The sequence below is a fragment of the Cygnus atratus genome, chromosome 1, assembly GCF_013377495.2.
Source record: "Cygnus atratus isolate AKBS03 ecotype Queensland, Australia chromosome 1, CAtr_DNAZoo_HiC_assembly, whole genome shotgun sequence".
In the NCBI taxonomy this organism is placed as follows: domain Eukaryota; kingdom Metazoa; phylum Chordata; class Aves; order Anseriformes; family Anatidae; genus Cygnus; species Cygnus atratus.
The window spans coordinates 185,032,027-185,046,367 of NC_066362.1; the positions used below are offsets into that span (position 1 = coordinate 185,032,027).

At 41.4% G+C, this 14,341-nt stretch overlaps 1 protein-coding gene across 1 annotated transcript in view; it reads left to right on the plus strand.

The window, feature by feature from the left end:
- STARD13 (StAR related lipid transfer domain containing 13) overlaps positions 1-14,341 on the plus strand; it is a 302,366-nt gene that overhangs the window by 120,395 nt on the left and 167,630 nt on the right. Inside the window, exon 7 of the mRNA XM_035542439.2 lies at positions 6,540-6,573. Within this exon, the coding sequence (XP_035398332.1) occupies positions 6,540-6,573 (34 nt within the window). The remainder of the gene's footprint in view (positions 1-6,539; positions 6,574-14,341) is intronic.

The window sequence follows — 14,341 nt, forward strand, 5'->3', positions numbered from 1 at the left end:
ATACCTGTACATGTTTTATGGCATTGTCAGCAGCAAAGAGAATCTATTATACAAAGAGGTTTTTCAGTATTCCTTATACAACAGAAAATACTTTATTTTCCAGTTCCAGCTAGTCATACTCGGGCTGAATGTAGAAGACCAGATAATTCACTCTTCAGGTTTGCTTCGACTGCCTGTTTGCAAGGTCAATCATCTGCCCAGATAGGACAGAGCTGGAGCTGGGAAGGATGGTGGCTAAGGCCCACCTCCAAAGACCACTTCAGAATAGCAAAAAGTGCTGTGTTGACCTTTAGAGGAAATCACGAGAGGCAAAGGCAATGTAGAACAATGGCAGCAGAAAAATAATGTTACGGACTATTAAACGACACGCTCACAGAGCAACACATCAGGCCAAGGAAATGGTAGTTATAACAGAGGTTTCCTGAAGAAAGCAACAACTTAAACAGCAGAAGGTGTTTGTTTTGCTTTTTCCCTGAAGTTTATGTTCTGCTGCTTTCGTTTCCCAGCCACCAGATGAGTGCCAGTGCTGGCCAGCTGAGCCACACGGGAGAATGAGATCTTCTAATCTGGCGGCAAACTCAGCAACTAGGATGATTTAATATGGTAAAAAAATACTGTAAAACCACACCCCAACACTTACTTCAGGCGAGTGCACCTATGTGTTGGAGCTGAATCCCCTACAATAAAAATCTATGTAATGTCTGTTATTATAATGCATTTTTAAAGTATGATAAGTTATAGTTAATACAAATGCTCTTTTACTCTCAGTCTTTTGTTGTTTTTGGTTTTGTTTTTGTTTTTATAGACTCTAATGCGCTGCTCGACTTACTGTAAACCTTTTTCTCTAACAAGATATTAAGAAGTTTTCACTCTAAAATACCTTTCAGCCATTTTTCTGTTCGATCAAAACTTTCAAAATTACTGCAACATGAAATGCCACTTTACTTCTCAGACCTTTATCAATTCTACATGCACAGAATAGGTACAGAATTGTAGCAAACAGATGAAAAAAATCAATAAATCTTTCTTTCTGTATCAGTGCTTCTCAGACCAGCACTGATCTTTGTGTATAAATTGAAGGAAATAGAATAACATAAAATGCATTTTAAAAGCAATCCTTATTTTGCCAACTAAAACATTAAAGTAGGGAAAATAATGTTCAAATGTTCATTAAATGTTCTTTAAAGCTGTACACCGAGACTAATTTTGCTTTTATAGCTGCAGGAAACATTTACAGTATTTCATTTTTTTAGAGTTCACCTCAACATATTAAGTCTGGGGTTTTCAAAAGACATTTCAGTGTCCTCTGAGCTCTTTTGGGTGTTCAGTGCTTAAATCCCTTAGGCTCATTTTTTAAAATATCATCATAAAATATTTGAATTCTAGTTTCTTCGCACATGATTAAAAGGTTCTGTATGCTAGATCATCAGAGAAAACAGGGAAAGGACAATTTATATAATTTTATCAGGTTAAGGCAAAGAAATAAATTAGAATCTCTAAATTAGACTATTTCCATATCAGCTACAGAGAGACCCAGTTTATTTTATTTACATTCCGTTCTTGACAGCCACTTGAAAATGTACACGTTCTCAGGGAAACAAGATGAACTGACAGAGTTTTAAAATGTATGTGAAAACACTGCAATTCTACAGAACTGGACTCGTTTATTAACAGTTACGTTGGTTTTTGATAACACGTTAGGGTGCAGGTTAGTTGTATTTAGATAGCAGCAAACATCTCAGTGAGTTATGCTAGAAAAGGGAAAAAGCCTTAGAAATCCTTTCCAGCTGAATCAAGTTTTACAAACCTTTGCTATTACAGCTGTAGATAACAGGTCAAATCTATGCTTTGCTGGGGTACACGTACCCATTAGTTTCAAGTAAGCAGGCTGATAACGTATTTGGACTACGTGCATTTTTGCAGTAACTGGAACAATTATTAATTGTATTTCCCATATTTTACAACTTCAAATATATATATATATATATATATTTATAGCTCCCTTATATTGGAGGCTACCTGAAGCAGCCACCTGTCACCATGACAGTTGTATAACCTAACATAAGGAAAATATTTTTCATGTTAGCAGAGTTTTTTGAGGTCGGTGTGTACAAGAGAGCATGCTAAGGGGCCCTGCAGAGCAGACTGAGAACGTCTGTACCATGCAGCTCTTGGCCCTGGGTCTCCACTGTCTTCTTTGTGGTCCCCCGTGGTCCTGTGACACGATGAGTGTTTTGCAGATGTGATCTTTTGTACCTGCAGCAAAAGTGGCAAGAAACAGAGCAGCATCTACCTCTATTCTGCCATTTGGGAGTGCTCCCAAATCTCTTGAATGATGCAGAGGTTTAATTTGTAGACAGTCAGCTGGGGCAGTTCAAAACAGTGAGGGGTGACCCAGCTGTTTTGCAGTGTGGATGATCAAGGGCTCGGTGTGCATAAATTCAGCCTCAGTCTTCGGCCCAGCAAGGCCCCCCCGTCCAAGTGCCGTAACAAACAGCCCTGCTGACACTGACATTCGTGTGAGGAGCAAGACTGCCTTGATCAGTGCTGTGCATCTCCTTAATGTTTTACACTGTTTTAAAATACTGTGATAAAAACATCCTCAGAACACTGAATTCTTAGTAACATTTTCTTATTCTAAATTTTTAAGAGAGGGGGCCCGGACCCAAGTTTTCCCACTTGTGAATGAACAAGTGGGCTTGATCAGCTATACTGGGAAGCTGTTTACTTTTCTTTCCTTTTCCTTTTCCTTTTCCTTTTCCTTTTCCTTTTCCTTCTTTCTTTCTTTCTTTCTTTCTTTCTTTCACCTGTTCAGTCATGAATAGTTGCTGTGCAATAGTGCAGCTTCAATTAAAAAAATCAGTTGTGATACAGCAGAAGATGTCTTCCACATGATATTAAACATGATCTCTAGGAGCATCACCACAGTGGCTGAATTTTTAAAGAACATTATGAGCCTGTTTGTCACCTGCTGAAGATAAAACATCAGCACACAAACCCAGCGGAGGTTTCAAGACTGTACCAGAGACGGTGCCAAATCTCCGAAAGGAAATCAGATTTCTGACGCAGCACTCTCAGCAGCGTTTCCTATGGGATAACTTCAGCATTGCCATTATCCCCAGTGGGCTAATGTTGTCTAGGGAACATATAAGCATAATTCAGGCTGCTGATTTCATTGCTGGGGCCAGGCAACTCCAAGTTACAGCTTGCAGTGAGGAGTCCCATGGTATGACTGCCCCTTTTGGGCTGTAGAGTTTTATTTTAAAGTGGTAACTGGGATTTTCTTTTATTCCATTGACATTTTTCTGGAAGGATCTTTTAAAGCTGCTAATCAGATGATTGAGTTTTGCATGGAGATTTCTGGTTCAATTCTTTGCAACTGCCTATATGTAGCTTTAATGAAAGCCCAGCAGATTATTAAATTGGTAGCATTAGCAACGAGCAGGATTTCTAGTCTTTATTGTTTGCAGGACTTCTCCCAGCTCAAAGTGCTTTTCTTCTGTATCGGTTCATCAGTAAGAAGTCATATGGATTTATCATTTTTCTTCTCTGAAGGAAGTGCTGTGTCTCGGGGTTGTGCTGCCGTCTTTTCCCCACAGCATATAAACCTGCAGAATTCAAGGTCTTTTTTGTGAATAGCAGATGTCAAGCAGTCTTGTCAAAATGCCAGCGTTTATTGGATAGCAGTGTATTTTTGATACCGTGCCTGTGTTGAATAAATCTGGCTTTTTATTAAACATCCAGAAGAGTTATTTGCATGCTGAAGAGATACACTAATTACTTTTTTTTTTCTTTTCTAGAGGGTGTGATTTGCTGAGAGTGAGTAACTATGGTTTGATAGGTACTCTGAAATATCAGTGGCAGATTTAGGCATGTGTTGAAATGTTTATGTTTAGAGCAGAAAAGAGCTAATAACTAATAAGTGTTGATAGGGAAGAAAGAAGTAAAAGGCTTGCATATAAAACTGTCTTTTTTTTTTTATACTATGTGAAGTTATGGGGTTGGCTGGCACTGCAGAATAATAGTGCTGTTGCAAATTAAAATGGTTTTGAAGTTGTTAAAGTCAACCGTTCTGTATTCATCTTCTGTGTCAGGAAAAGGCTTTTATGTGACAATAAGCTTACAAGGACATTATTAAATCATTCAGCCCACTTGTTTGATGAATTCCATGCCCCGATCACTTACAACCGTGAAAGATTATGTATACATCAGGGAGACAATTTTTTGATGAGTGTGTTTATTTGGCTTGTTGAGCTTATAATACTGGTGTTTTGCTTCTACCTTCACTTCCACTTAATGCAAAGAGTTCGTTTTTGATGAAAAGTACATTTAATAGCAGAGACTCTGAGGGCAACATAAGTGAGGCCGTGTGGCACTGGGTCATCCCTGAGGGCAGCTGTCCAAGAGCTGCCTTGCTCTGAGCAGGGCTGCTCCAAACAGTCCTGAATGAAGGCAGGGACTGAGATGCCTTCAGGCACAGGGATGTCATAGGGACATACGCAGGTAGGGTGCTTTGGCCCCATCAACCTCCTCCTTATATTTAGCGGTGTAGATAAGCCCCCTGAGCTTCTCTTCACTGCAGGTTGTCCCTTCCACTAGCTGCCCCACCTCCAAGGACTGCCTGATTCACATGGCTGGCTCATCCTGCTCTCATCTTAGCACACAAGCAGGTCAGGTACCTCTGCTCACATAGGTAAATTTGGGGTGACCCCACTCAGACAGAACTGCTGAGGGGGGAGAACTGGACCCACTATCTATCTAATATGTTTCTGCTTTCTGGCTGACATGCTTAATCAAAACACGGTTGTATCAGCACGGTGTATTTGTCTTTGGCTTCTGTTTGACACTTCCACTTGCAAAATTGCTACAGCTGGAGTTGTAAGCAAATGATTTATTTATTATTCATAGCAGCAGGTGCTGCAGCAGCCTTTTGGCTAGAGTTGTACTCACTTGGTCCATGGTTTCTATATATTTGATTAGATGGTGCCATGCTGCTCAGATGGGATGCTGGTACTTCAATAAATGTATTTTGTTACACAATCAGTTATATAGTGCATTATCATTATTCTTTCCGTAAATCACTTTTAGTTGGCAGCTTTCTGTTGCCGCTTGGGATTGTTCCAGCAACAATTTGCATCTTTTTTTGTATGGCATCCTAAAAAGATTTGGAAGTTAATATAGCATGGGTTTGATTGTATAACCAGTGCCCTTGTGGTTACACTAGAATACAGAAAACAGCTATCCAAGCAGGACTGACATATGTATTTTAATTCACATGCCATTTATGTCTTCTTCAAGAAATGCTTATCCCAAAGTGACACCTTTAGAAGTGACCACCTCATGTGGTCTCTGCTGGCTGAAGGGCAGGCTGCTGCTGCTCCTGCAGACCTTCAACCTGAGTAAGAGGCTTTTCCACAATTAAATTGCCTTGCAGAGGGGAAAACAACTGCAGCCTGCTCCACCTAGTCTAGCTGTGCTTTTCCCATTACTGAGTGATGCTCCAGCAATTCTGTTCCATGCTTAGAGGAAGAATTTTCCAATATCTCAGTCAAATTCTTCACTAAAATAAAGGTAAATAAAAAACATGTTTTTATAGACATTTCTATTAAGGCTGTGGAGGCAATATTTACTGTAGAGATACTGGAGCACTTAGTGCATCAGGCAGAAATGTGCAGATGGTTGTCCATATGGGCACAAGTCTATAGCAAGCACAGAGAGCATGTCGCTGCGAGATAGGGGAGTGGCTGCTGGTTCAGCTGGCTGCAGACTGGGCAGCTCACACCTGTATGTTCACTGGTATCGAGGAGAATCAGCTCAGCCTTCTGATTATCTACAAAAATAAAAATAAAAATAGAAAAGATTGGGTGTGGTTTCTCACATTGTACTAGTTTCAGTTGCAGGCTGCTTTCCTGAGAGAGGTGTTAGATCTATTGTATGCAAGGAGGGCAGGTGATACACGTTTAATCACCAGCTTACAGAGTGAGAACGACCTGATTTGGGCACTGAAGGCTGTTACAGAGGAAATTAATGGACCAAGAGGTGCATCCAAGAATGACGTTAATGACGCTTCCATTTATCATGGCAAACCTAGAGCAGGGCACTGAAAAATATGAAGAATGCAACACTGAAAGTCAGTTTGGCCATGTCCCACAGACAGAGGGACTTTCTCCCAGTCACGGATGAATAAGCACCATGACTGCTTTGGAGCTGCCATCACCACAGTGTGCTCCTTTCCCACTATTGTACAGCTGCCTCACAGGCAGCCTGCACCACGACCTGCTTTGGTGTGCTGGATCTCGCATGTCCTTGCTCGTGCCACGGGCGGCTCACTGCCTGCAAGACAGGGGAATGGACACCAGGCTGTCCTTAGCAAGCAAAGCTAGATGTTCCCCACGATTTTTGTTAATGAGCTCTGGATCTGATAACCTTTGTAAGGCGGTGATGATGTGTAGGAACTGCATGTATTGTCCTGAAATGTGCAGCTTATTTGAAAAAGAAAATCCATGATTATAAAACAAAAATTAATTTATTTCTTGCAGGTGCTGTTTCAGAAGCTGTCTAAGGAAAAAGCAGGTAAGACACTGCATTACTTCTTGAATGTTTCTCGATGGATTATGCAGATGTATGCATTGAGGGAGGACCTGCAGGAATTGCTGATATTCTGAGTTATTTCATGCAGTTGCTGTGATTACTTGCATGAGTTCATGAAGCAGTGCTGTAGGATTTGCTTGGTTCTTAAGAAAGCTGATAATTCATCAACTTTGCACTTAGACCTTGAGACGCCAACTCTGAAACAACAAGGACACCATGAAGTATTTGTTCTTAGTGTCGGAGAGGAACGAAAGGGCTTGCCACAGCAGTGAAAGGTTTACGGTGCATCGAGGTGAGATGTGTGTAAGTGCATCCTCTGGCATACTGCAAGCACAGCAGCCCAACCTGGTGACAGGGTCTCACTTTGCAAAGTAATGTAAAACATAAATGTAAATAAATGTAAACACCCCGCAGGCCTTCTCCCCAGGGGCAAAGTCACGATGCATCATTCATCAGCATGAGCTCACTCGCAGTTGGTGGAACTGACAATGTTAACAGCATCGGAGTGTTTGACTGTCACAGGGAAATGATTTATTTACAGCTGACGTTCTGTGAGGATCAGAGCAATCGGCAGAGTTGAAGAGATGGATGCACAGAACCCTACTTGTGTTATGATGCCAGGAGCTCGGGAAAGGTTTGGATAGACAACGATGTGCACAGAGGTCCTGATTCAGCAAGCTACTTAACACGCAATTAAGGCTGCAATTGACAAATTCAATTCATTGCGAGGGGGAGTAAGCAACTGCTTGAATGATTTGCTCAATTGAGGGTAAATGTCCTTATTAAATTGTAATGAAGCACAATTAGGAACTATAGCGAAAAGAAACTGCTTCCCAGAATGGGAGGTTACTGGAATTTAATAACAGCCCCACAGCTCTGCAAGAAGAAATGTCCCCAAAGTCTAAGGGAATCCTCGTTCCCACAAAAGCTTTTGCTAGCTAGCACCATTTAAATAAATCATAAAACAGCTGACCTCTGGAGCTCCCCATTTCCTACTGCTCTTTCAGTCTCATTAGTCGATATGTATGCAGTGCGTGTCAATTAAAATGAAAGCAATTGGGCAACTTTGTTGTAATTATCCCCCTGTCCCCAGCTGACTTAACATCTTTTATTTTTTTTTGGCCTGAAGGACTAGCTTAAGCCATTTTGCTAGCTCAGTGGTTTCTCCTTGCTCGAAGCAGCACCGTCTCTGCTCCAAGCTGCACCCTCAGTCCTTGCCAAGGGCCACCGTAACCCCGTTGGGAGCAGGTGAACGGGTCCCTTTGCAGCCAGCGCCACCAACACAGGGGCTGTGCTGGCCAGCACATGGAGCAGAGCACCAGGAGCCCTGGCTCCAAAAGCTGAGGTCTCAATAGGCAGCGAAGCGCTCAGGCACCTTGCAGCAGGCCAGTGCCTACGTGGAGGCTGCTGAGTGTGGCATAGCTACAAATATTGCCATTCAAGTGCTGTGCACAGCAATTTTTTTTTGTCTGCATTACAAGATACCCAAGTATTTATTCCATGTTGGTATTTCCAATGGAAATTATGCTTGTGCTTTTCCAAAGCTAAGCAAATCCCATCGATTTTTAGATAGATTTAGCAATTTTTAATTGTTTTCGCTGCTTGCATCTGTGTAACGCTGAAAGCTTGCTTTGTAAAGAAAAGGAAAGCACATCAACAGCACGTACATCTTAAAGAAAACCTATTCTGTTAACAGTGCTCCTGGTTTTGACTGTGATAAATTTTTGAATTGTTTTACTTTTATGATAACATCAATTTGGTCTCCGAAGAAAGTTTAACGCCCATCTGGCAGTTAGAAGATGATAGCTGAAAATTTGAAAACTGCCAGCATAAAAGAGGAATAACAGGTGATTTGGTTTGGTCACTGAGGTGGAACTTTGCTCATGGAAATCTAGTCTATGATGGAAATAGTAATAAATTTATCATTAATATGCTTCTGGAAGAAAATGCCAATTCCTTCAAACTGAAGGATTTTGCAGGCACAGGTTAGCATCCATTAATTTCTCAGTCAAACCACTTCTGTAAAATAGGTGTGCAGCTCTTGAAACGAGATCTTCTAACAGCATTCAGTGTCACAAGTTATGGTTTTTATTTGGCTTTGAAACTTTGGGCTTTGAAATTTGAGTTACATTAAAGTAAATTATGATTATGGTTAATGCCAAAATATTATTTAAATTACCATATTGGCCAAATCTATGTCTTGGACTGAGGGGGGCTGTTCCTTGCAGCTTTGCAGTTCACAAACATTTCTGAAATTTTCCCTGTCTTCTGGATAAAAGGGTTTTTTTGTTTTGTTTTGTTTTGTTTTTTTTCCTCTTTTTGGAATTTCTCATGTGAGAAGAAAACCCTTCCTGTCCGTATCTGCCATGTGCAGAGTACAGCACTCTTCTCCTCCAGCTCATTTTTTGCACAACTTTTGGGCTGTCATTCTCTCTCTTGCTTTTTTTTTTTTTTTCCAAATAAATGCAATATTTTGGGGTTTCCCTTTTCTGAATTTTCAGTGAGCGTCTCACAGTAGTAATCACACTAATTCTGTGGCTTTATCAAGAGCTGTTAAAATGCCAGGTTCGTCCACTGAACCCAGCTTTCCTCCTGAGTGAGCATGGCCCTGCTGATGGTAATTGTGGCTCTGACCATTGCCGCATACTTGCTGTCATTAACAGATGATGGCATTAACAGGACTGCCCCACCACTGTGTGACGTGTAATACCTGGCATGGGTAGGTCTTCACCACCTTTCCCTGTTCCGGACTTGTAACCCAGGTGGTTTAATGGCCTGCTGTGGTACTGCAGAGAGCACCTCGGTTAGAATCATAGAATTATAATAATCATAGAAATATGATTAGCTGCTCCTCTTGCCATCAGCTGGCTGAAGAAAATGGTTTTTTAGCCCATGGTAGTCACTATCAAAACCTGACTGACTGACACTATGCGTTCTTACTGTTTCCTGGTGTGTCTCTTAGCAAAAATTAATCAGCTTGAGCGTTCCAGCCACCTAATAAAAGTATTTTAAAGCTAACACCACCATCTTGAGCTGGAAAGCTCAAGATGACTAACGCAGAGCACACTTCATCGCTGGTCGGGAAAATGAGCTTTTACTTTGCTGACAAAAATTTGAAGTCAGATTAAAAGCTGACACATCCTCTATTTTAGTGGTATGTATGAGGCACTAAATATAGCAGTGTGCCGGTGTATTTGCTGATGCATGGTAATGTAGTCTCTAGCAGAACAGCAATGGGCTGGCAAGGAAGATGGTGCACTGCAGTAATATGATTAAGTCCTCATGTAACCTTGGCCTTGTCAGAAGTGCTCCGTGACTAATTGTCTACCTTTGACTGATATATTATGAAATACAGATAGGGGCAGATGTGGTCCCAGGGCTTTAACAGATAGCCTGATCCTGCATTATTTGTCCAGGCACAATGCTAATTCACTTCAAAGACAGATATCCATAGCTCAGGAAGCCAGAACCATCCTACACAGCAGCTGTGCATGAACAACTGCCCACAAAATGCCTGATTCTGGGAAGTGAGAAGGAACTGCAACTCCGTCTGGCCCCTCTTAGACACTGCAGGTGCTGCATGCCTCTCAAGGTCAAACCCATACACCGTATTTCTCATTGACTACATATTTTTCTGTTTCCTTAGTCATATAAAGGCTCATACTAATGTTTATATTTTACCTGTGCTGCAGTCCCTGGGCAAGAGTTACAGGTTGATGACACCGTGAACAGAAAAAGGGACGTGGTCAGAGAACCATCATCTGTTCTGGGGTTTTCCTCGTGCTCATGGGGCGATGGAGAAGGTGGTCTCCATCTCAATGTCTGTTACTTGACGTGGAAGCCTGGCAAATGTGCTGGAGGTGGAGCTGAGGCTATGTCCATGAGCTCCATTGTCCCATCCTCTGCACAGCAGAGAAACTGCAGGGCTGGATGCTCTGCAGTCCCTTCTAGACCTAGGCAGTACTCATGGCTCATGCTGCCATTATTCCAGCTACAAGAGTTTACCCGAGATGAGAATCTGACCTTAAATTACGGGGGAAAATAAAACGTTCTCATCCAGTGCTCCTGTGCATTGGGTAGTAAGCAGAGTGGGGTCACTTTGACATGTCACCGACACAAAGGGGAGATGCTTACTTTGGCTTGAAAAATGACCGGGCTCTTTACCTTGCAATGGTATAATGAAAATAAACAAGCGAATAAACCAACCTGTTTGGTGGCCTTGGCCTCTGTATTGCTCTGTGTAGAAGTAGGTAGGCTCGGTGCTTCTCCTGCAGCCAGTGCATGAGAGGGTCCTTTCACTGGCTCCTCTTCCAACTTCTGTGCGGTGCCAGCTTGGCTCCTGATATTAGCCAGTGAGACTGTTTCTTCCTGCCTATATGTTCCTTTCATAATCAGAAATGACAGAACAAACCCTTCTTTGTTCTTCTGAATAGGAAAATCTTTGCTTCCCAGCTCCTACTGATGTACTGGAGCAGCTGAGGGCAAACTGTGCTCGTTGGCTCTCAAAAGCAAGAGGAAAATGAGAACCCTTCCTATATATTCCAGGATATTACTGTTCTAAAAAAAATAGGTGTTGGTTAAAAACATATATGTTTACTGTTTTAATACATGAGCTATAGATGAAAGCTTGAACTATTAAGGAATACTCTGAATTTTACGTGCGAAACTTCACTAACAAAACAGTAATATATAAAAATGTTTTAGACACATATTGATACTCATTGTCCTTCTAAATATCTTCCTCCATTTCCCTGTTCAATAGTTCTTTCTGTAACTTAGATTTTTTCTCAACATTTTTAAAAAGAAAGAAAAATATTTGAAAGACTAGAGCTGGTAAATCTTAAAAATAATATGTATCCAATAATTCTAAAAAGTGTAGTGTAATACACTTCAATAAGTGTAAAAAATGGTTTCAGGATGAAGCTATTATAGATATTTTTCCTACTTTAACTCATTTTTGTTTACAGCTTGGACTGCTAAAGAGAGTTGAACACTAAACTGATAGATGGGCTCGGGCTTGTAACTTCTCTTGAGACCTCAAAAGACCTGACAGGAACCTTGCTGCAAATGGTGATCTAAAGCAAATTGATGAATTCCTCTGAAGTTTACCCTTTGTGGAATGAGAAGGTATTGCTTTCCAGCAGCTGGGGTCAGTCACTGGGCTGTAGGATTCTCCAGTCAAACAGCCATATTCAGCTGCACTGCGTCTGAGCAGCCAACCTTCTTTAAACGCAGGTTTTCTGAGAGTCATGGAAGAGGGCACATTTTGGCATTTGATGTTTATTCCAAATGTAACCAAAAAGGCCTGGAAAATTTTCACTGAATAATAAATTTCTGCTATATCTGTTTCCTATTTCAAGCAGACCTTTCCCTCAGACCTCTCTGATAACCACAGTGTAAGCTGTGCGCTCTTCTTTTATTTGCTGGGGAAGGTACCACTTCAAAAATGCAAAGGTTAGACGATTTAAAGTATGCAAGCAACAAAATAAATCTTCACTGTTTTATAATGCTGACTAAGCCTTACAGCTCTGAGGGAGAGACACGCACGGAAGAGCAGCTATCCAGGAGGAGCCTCCTGCTTTCACAGAAGCATTTCTACCAGGCAGCAGTGTTCACCACTAGACAACTTTACCATCATATAACTAGTCTCTAGGTTCATTTTTTTGGCATCTAACTATTAGCATCAGTTCCTAAGCAGTAACTTGTGAGGTTTTGTGCTATGGGAGAGTGATGTGTAGCTCCTCTGGAAGGCTTAGGACAAAAGATAGATTCTGCCTCATTTCTTTGTTCGCATGTCAGACAAGCAACGACAAATGAACACTTCTGGCTGGAACACAAGCTTAATGTAAGCTACTCAGGGCAATAAAGCTATTGAATGAAGCAGCCAGATTCTGACCTTTGGCAGCGTGTCACCTTTGTGGGACCGCAGGCAGCCCATGCCACTGCTCCAGGCTATTGAGCACACTACCGCGGTGGAAGCTCTGCTCAGAAGAGATGACCATGGCACAAAAAGACACAGCATCTGGCCAACTGCTGGCTGCTGTGGTCAGTGACACCACTATCTACGTTCGTGAACATAAGAGTAATGAAACCCATCACTGTCTCTGGTGTTGGGATTGGACCCATGATCTTCAGGCGTGAGCCTCAACACCTTGCACTTGAGTAAGAACTACATTAACTCGAAGGAAGCGATCACTGCCTAAGCCTCTCCCTAAGTATGAGGGGACCACTAGAGGAGGACAAAGAACCATGTAGTGTTAACTTCAGCTGCAGGGGCACCTTCCTAAGAAACAGGAGAGTTGTTTTAGCAAGCCCTGCAACTGAAAATCATCCCATCTCTGCCCTTCCTGTCCTCCGTATTAGATTCCACCCAGACCAGCAAGTAGCTATGACAGAAAGGCACATACAGATGCTGGTATTTATTGAGCGCTCAGCACAAGGCAATAACAAATTACTAATTTGCACCACGCTGTCAAACCACAGCTGAAGTGCAGCAAGAGGAGGAGGCTGGAGCTGCATACAAACACAAAAGGCACGCGTGCCAAAGCCGTCCCATGCATCATTCCATTGACTCTAATGGCATTTATCACTTGTGAATTTGGCTCAGTATCTTTATGAAGGCAGGAAAATATGAAAGGCAAGCTCAAGAAAATAGCTGGCAAAAAGGTTGTTCTGTATGTGGGGATTATTAAATGACTCTGAAACCACAGTTCTCGTCTTAGTGCAGTGTTGGCTTTTGACATGGGGTCTGAGGAGGTAATGGCTTTAGCCTTTTATCTGGAATTTGTTTATATTAGCTACAAACCCTCCCTCGTTTCTTGTTTTATCTCGGTCCCCAAACATTCTGCTGTATAAGGCTAGTATGTATGTCAGGAAAATCTGTTTTAAAGCAAAAGAACAAATTTTCCCCTTGTGTAATTCCTGTGAAAATTAATGTTTTCACACCAGAGTTGACTCAAGTACCAATTCAGTGTGGGTTTAAAATCAAGCAATATGATTAAATAGTTGAAAAGTTGCCCAGCACACTCTGTGCAAGGAACAGGTCTGCCTGACTGCCATGCAAGTTTTTAGTGTCAGCTACAAATTTATGAATAAGAAAGACTTGCTAAGAAGCATGCAATGTTTGAAATTTAGCTTGGATGACTTCTGTGTGCAAATTTCAAAGGAAATGCTCAATTTATTGTTAAGCAAAGTTGATTAAATATTCATTTATTCCATGAACTACAATTAATAGTATTTTATTTAATTACTCGGGCTGTTATAGTTGTCATTGTATGTTGCTTAGCAGTAAATTCTTAGCTTACTAGGGCTGTAGGGATTTCTCTTTATTTAAATTCAATCCTTATTGCAATATATGATTGCATGTGATACGGAATTAACACTAAGATAACACTTGCTAATGAGAAAAGCTTGCTTTTAAAAGACAGAAAAATGCCCATCTGTAGGTCTCACTGAAGTTATTAGATTGCTTGAATGGTTTTCAAGTCCCTAACCATAGAACCATAGAATCGCAGAAGGGTTTGGGTTGGAAGAGACCTTAAGGATCATCCAGTTCCAACACCCTGCCATATGCAGGGACACGTTCTATCTCCAATTGATAATTATCAATTTTTTTTTTAAATTGCCTTAATTCTGAAGAGCAAACTGATTATAGCATAGAACCTTGCAGTTTTTTTCCTATAGCATATTAAGGACTCCACCTTTGCAGAACCTGATTCTGTGCCCATTGCAGTCACTGGCAACTTGGAGG